General features: G+C 39.6%; 1 protein-coding gene across 1 annotated transcript; it reads left to right on the forward strand.

Annotated features, from left to right (window-relative positions):
- Nucleotides 1-336: 336 nt before the first annotated feature.
- On the forward strand, nt 337-4770 carry LOC103521528 (probable phospholipid-transporting ATPase IM; the record flags this gene model as incomplete). Its single annotated transcript, XM_008486638.3, has 6 exons — nt 337-458; nt 1034-1229; nt 1638-1793; nt 2443-2573; nt 3177-3350; nt 4054-4770. Coding segments are annotated over 5 exons (763 nt in total), but the record flags the coding sequence as incomplete, so codon positions are not given.
- Nucleotides 4771-6162: the final 1392 nt, after the last annotated feature.

A 6162-nucleotide genomic window follows, 5' to 3' on the forward strand; every position in this document is an offset into this window, starting at 1 on the left:
TATAATAATAATAATAATAATAATAAATAATAATATAATCTTGAGTAGAAGGCAGCCACTAGGCGAGGTTAACGCCGGAGGCGTCCTCTGTCACCTAACCCTTGGAGCTCCATTATTATGTAATCAAATTCTCAAATAAATGAGGATAAATTTCCGTGCCTCGGCTGGGATCGAACCCACGCTCTCCTGTTTACCAAAGGAGCGTCTTGACCACTACGCCACCGAGGCAGGTTTTTTACGTAAGTTTAGCTCTTTTACTAAAAAAACTGCGTCTAAATAAGCAATATTAAATATAGATATTCGCATACAATTATCATGGAGATTTCATTTTCCCAGTATCCGCTATCCCAAACTGTACACCCCGGGCATGCATAATCTTCTGTTTAACGAGCGAGAATTCGTCTACTGTTCTCTACATGGGTTCTACACGTCTGCTGTCATGTTCTTTGTCATTTACGGTAAGTAATTGAATTGGATTTCATAGTTTTTTTTTTCGTAGCGATGAAACAACTTCTACATAAGACGCATGTGGTCTGTGTCGTAGCATGCCCATCCCGTAGTATGTCTGTCATCAGATTGACGAGAAGAGACACAATATATGTACTTCTCAATTCCCATTTAGGTGCTAGGTCAACACGAGAACACCAGAAAGTAACCCGCTGAAATATTTGCAATCGAAAAGCGTGCAAATTTTTGTCGATGGTGGGATTCGAACCCGGGACCTTCTGCATGGCAAGCGCGTTATCACTGGGCTACCAGTGCCCTCATTATTGAATTTCTCCTTTCCAATAAGATAGTGAAATGATAGATACTATAAATATATGAGACCTTTTTTAGACTGCGGGAGTAAAGGGACTTTTCAGTCCCATCCCAGCAGGATAAACAAGGTATATTCTAATCTATTCTATTCTATTCTACTTTTATTATTAAACAAGTTCCGCCTATTTGTCAAGTGAAAACGTAGTATCTATCATTTCACTATCTTATTATCATGTTACTTGATGTGGTATCTCGTTTCTTCTTTCTATTCCAGGTACATTCATCCATGGTGTGTCCTCCAACGGGCGAACATTCTCAGACTACGTCTTCATGGCCACGGTGCTAGCGTTCATTTTGGTCGCTGTTGTAAGCGTACAAATTCTATTCGACACTCAATATTGGACCTACATCAACACTCTGTCCATGCTTGTGTCCATTGCGAGCTATTTTGTATTCACCTACGTGTTCAGGTAAGTAAAATATGATAGGGGTAAAAATGCGTCGAAATGTTTCGTGTAATATACACACTGGCGTGCTCAGGCCGGAACTTGGCCTGGCGCACTGCCGTGCGCCTAGATGTGTGTGAATAGCACACGACTTTCTATTACAGTATGAACTTTTCATTCTGATCGCTGTAGCGTACAAATTCTATTCGACACAGAGTTAACACAGTGTCAAGGTGTTTCTTTGGCGTCACCCATTTAATTTTTTAATTTACACAGGCCAGTATTTCTTAAAGTCTGGATTAACTCTCTGTGGTTAGATTTTTTTTTATTTAATTATTATTATTTTAATTTATTATGGTGGGTGGTAAAATTGGGCATTAAAAATTTAAATAAAATAAAAAATAAAATATCGTACCTCTTGCATATTTCCAGCGTTCTACTCAAGGATACCTTCATCATCTCTCTGAAGCGAGCTATGACAGATCCCAACTTCTGGCTATGTGTTTTAGTTATCATAGTTCTGGACATTCTACCAGTCATCTCACGGCGATTCTATCTATTCCTCGTACACCCTACGCTGTCTAATAGGTAAGTTGTTGGGCCCTAGAGCTTAAGGCCCGTTCCCACTTGGAAAAAAAAATCGTGTCGTCCGTAAGTGGGAACAGTTATTTAAATTACATTGCCTACAAGGCCATTTTGTGTCTTTCGGTAAGAAAAACAATAATAATAATAAATAAATATAAATTACAATGCCTACAGGACATTCAGAAGAAAGAAAAAAATCGGATGAATCTCATGACAGATGGGAACGGACCTTTAGTTGGTAGCAAAAATAACATACTCCTTTCTTCCTGGGAACGGTCTAAATGACTTTAAGGCAATTTTGTAGTTATATTCTCGAACTTTGGTTCTGCATAAATAAAAGAGTATGAGTTAAACTCAAACCGAGTCTAAACTCCGAATGTGGCCCCGGCCATGAATGGCTTTTTTTTACCTAAACTTTTTTATGTCCCTGAAGTAATGTCCAATATATCTGGTTCCAGGGCCCTAATGGGAAGAGGGAGAGGTTAGGTTTTAGTGGGTCTGGATGTCCCGGTATCCGGACATCAATCCCACACTCCCCATTGCAAAGGTTTTTGCAATGGGCGTCTTTTTGAAGATTTCCCCCTCTCCACAAAAAAAAAAAACTTTTTTATGGTATAAAGAGAAAACTCATTCGGATTTGCTTTCCTAACAGGATCCGTCTTAAGCAAAGGATACTGAAGACCGGTTCCAGCGTGGAGTTGGACTCGGGACAATATGGATCTCAGGCCAATAAGAGACCAAGGCGATCCATACGATCTGGTTACGCGTTTGCTCATCAGGAAGGTAAGCCACTTTATAGTAGGTAATCTAGTTATTTTTTTTTTTTTTTCATTTACTTAGGCCAGCCACTCACTATCAGGTACACCTGATCAGGTCTACCTGATAGTGTGTTTGCTCATCAGGAAGGTAAGCCACTTTCTAGTCCATTTATTTATTTAAGCCAGCCACTCACTATCTGACAGGTAATTACGCCTCATCAGGTTTACCTAATAGTGTGTGTGCTCATCAGGTAGACCTGACAAGCGGACCTGATCAGGTGTACCTGATAGTGAGTGGCTGGCCTTACATTAACGGAACCTTTACTAACAGGCTACATCATATCTTCTTTACAAAAGTCCCTAGCTCTATCCACACCTAAAAACCAAGCGTTACTTTTACCGAACTATAATAACAAAAAATAATGAATCTATGGAAGAGGGACAAGGAGGAGGCAGCTGATCCCCCCCCCCCCTCGAGATAAAAATTTTCATGAAACTAAATTTCTGAAGACTGCAGAACAAAGTTTTCAAAAATAATAATAAATTCGCCTGCGGCGCTAGCCAGGACTTTTCAAAGTAACAGTTACACTACAGTTCTACTACAAAAAAAAAATTCTCCCCTTTCCAGGTTTCGGCCGTCTGATCACGAGTGGCAAGATTATGAAGCGTATGATACACCATCATGGCCCGTCCAATGGCCACGCCAATAACGGTGGCCCTGTGGCCTCCCCTATACTGTCGGTCCCTGACGATAAGGCCAGGGCCTCTACCAGCCATTCCTCTTGACAATCAGCCTCCACAGGTAACTAATAAAATAGAATAGATCTCGGCCCTGTTGTCTTTCTTTATCCTTTACCTTGATCTTTATCCTTGGTGTGGTGGTGTACCAAAGATTTTTATCAGCAGGGTGATATCCCTAATAATTAAGGATTTTTGTGGATATCACAGATCACAGCATTTCTAAGGCCAACCACTCGCTATCAGGTAGAGCAGGTACGGCTGAAAAGGTCCGTACTAAAAAAAAAAAGTCGATTAAATGCCAGCTTAGTTACATAGCTTGGTTGGTGGCGCGTCTGCCTTGTAAGCGCTAGGCCTTGGGTTCGATTCCCACCCGGGGGCGGGTTTTATCCTGAAGGGATAATATTCATTCTCGGAACGGCTGGCTTTCTTGTATCCTGTCTTCCTTCTATCTTCGATTCCAGGACGACAAGACCTTAGCAGTTACAGTTCCCCCCATGAAACCTCTCAAAATAATAATAATCATTTATTGGTTAGGTTTATATTAGACATCCTATGTATTAACATTATTTCTTACCGTTTATATGATTATGGATACTTTTATGGTCTTCACCCGACTCGAGTTTCGCCTACTTTTTAGGCTTCTTTTTAGGAGTTCAAATGAAGAATCCTAAAAAGTATAAAAGTCGGGTGAAGACAATAAAAGTATCCATAATCATATAAGCGGTAAGCAATGATAATGATAATCATGTATGTATCTGTTACAGGAGTCCTCCCAAGTGACACAGCTAATGGAAACCCAGCTGACACAGACGGACAAGCAGCAAACGGACCTCCTGTAATTACGACATTCCTACCTTGATAAGTCTTTATCAACATCCCTACGATCTTTATCAACTTTTATTTGAAAATTTTCTTAAAGAACTCTTTTATAGGGGTTTAACAAAAAATGTCACAAACAAACGAACTCTTTTTTTTTATAGAGAGTTAACGAAATTGTTCTCAATCAAAAGAACTCTTTTATAGGGGTTTAACAAAAAATGTCACAAACAAACGAACTCTTTTTTTTTATAGAGAGTTAACGAAATTGTTCTCAATCAAAAAAACTCTTTTTTAAGAGGTTTAACGAAATTTTTCTCAACTAAAGTTTTTTTTTATAAACAATAATTAGAGGTTTAATGAAATTTTCCCATCAAAAGAACTCCTTTTTAGAAGTTTAACTGTATAATTGGTGCGATTCAACGTGCTCTCCTAGCGCAGAGCGCCTGCTAGCTATAAGAACTCAAATCAAAAAAGATTAATAAATTATTTAATTCTAGTCAACTTTTAATTATTTATCTAGTCCCTGTTTATAAGACCTTGTTTAGACTGCGAGAGTAAAGGGACTTTTCCGTCCTATGGTGGCAGTATAAACAGGGTATATTCTATTCTAGTCTGTAACTTAAATCAAAGTTTTTTCTAGTCAATAATCTAGGAACGCCAAATTTTGATAATTAAAAAATCGACACGGCTAATTTTACAAATTTTACGAGTGGATGCCCTTCACACTCATTCTGTCCCTAATTTTTGCATGTGACTGTAGCTTAACCCATTGTGACGACTAGTTTAATCCGTTGCGTCTCGTTTGTCCAGGAAACAGCATGATCTCGTTCGGCTGCCTATGTATGCCGGACTATGGCGGTGCGTGTGACTGTACGTACAATTACAATTTGCCCGGAGGTGTGCATGAGGCGTACCAAGAGATGATCTTCAAAGATAACGGGAAACTGGGCGCCAAGTTCAGAGTACTGCCTTTGGGAGGATAAACTAGATATTCTGGAATCTAGATATTGAGATTGTTTTCATCGAGGGAATAATTACTTAGCTCTTTCCACCGATGTGTGTGGAAGGCTGCAGGTTTTCGTATCGCTAGCGCTAGGTACATAGGTAAGTATAGTGACGTTAAGTCACTTGAAAAATAATCTCATTCGAAAATCAGTCAATACCTATAATAAGCCCCAAAGGTCAATTTTTGAGGAAAAAATAACTCGCCTATCGCCCAAAAACTATACAGTTCTATTCTGACCCAGAGTCTAGCAGTGTACCAACTTTGTTGTTGTTGTAGCGGCTTTAGCTTTCGCCGAATGGTGATGGCAGATTAAAGAGAGGATATCTTTTAGTATCTGCCATACACCTGGGTGATGGTCTCTAGCCATGTTTAATAGGCTCGTCCTGAACCGCAGTCAACCATCGTGAGGACTTGTGCTAATTTTTTAAAAGCAGAGAGAACCCTTTGAAGAACTGCCAGCTATATAGCTAGGCTGGTTAGGGTTAGCTGTTCTCCTCCCTGTTTATAGTCCCACAGCCAAACGCTAGTCCACTCTCTGTTAAACGTCCCCTAGCCAGACAATGTACCAACTTTAATAGAAAATTATTTAGCCATTCTTGTGTTATCGAGTGACAAACTTTCGTTTCCTCTTTACCTATTCAGTAAGAAAAACTCACACGAATAACGTAGTAAAGGCAGATTATTTTATATTTTTTATACAAATACTATGTGGATAATTCCAAGTGTAAAATGCTGCGATAAAATTCTTACAATGTTATAAAGAAAACATACCTACCTCTATTTTATACTAAACTTAGGAGTAAAGCCGTCTCAACGGCGATTCTTAAGGTGTGTCCACACATTGTCGACGCCGTCGATTGATGTCGACTGAACCGTCCACACTGCCTCGACAACATAGATTCACCTCCTCGATCGACGGCGTCGACTATGATGTGTGGACACACCTTTGCAATCCATCTGATCTCAAGCAGTGTCCACACTAGCTATAAATCTTTAGGCCCGTTTCCACTTGGTATTCGAAAAAAATCTGGTGTGAACATCACACGAC

Source organism: Diaphorina citri, unplaced genomic scaffold (assembly GCF_000475195.1).
Source record: "Diaphorina citri unplaced genomic scaffold, Diaci psyllid genome assembly version 1.1 scaffold5396, whole genome shotgun sequence".
In the NCBI taxonomy this organism is placed as follows: Eukaryota; Metazoa; Arthropoda; class Insecta; order Hemiptera; family Psyllidae; genus Diaphorina; species Diaphorina citri.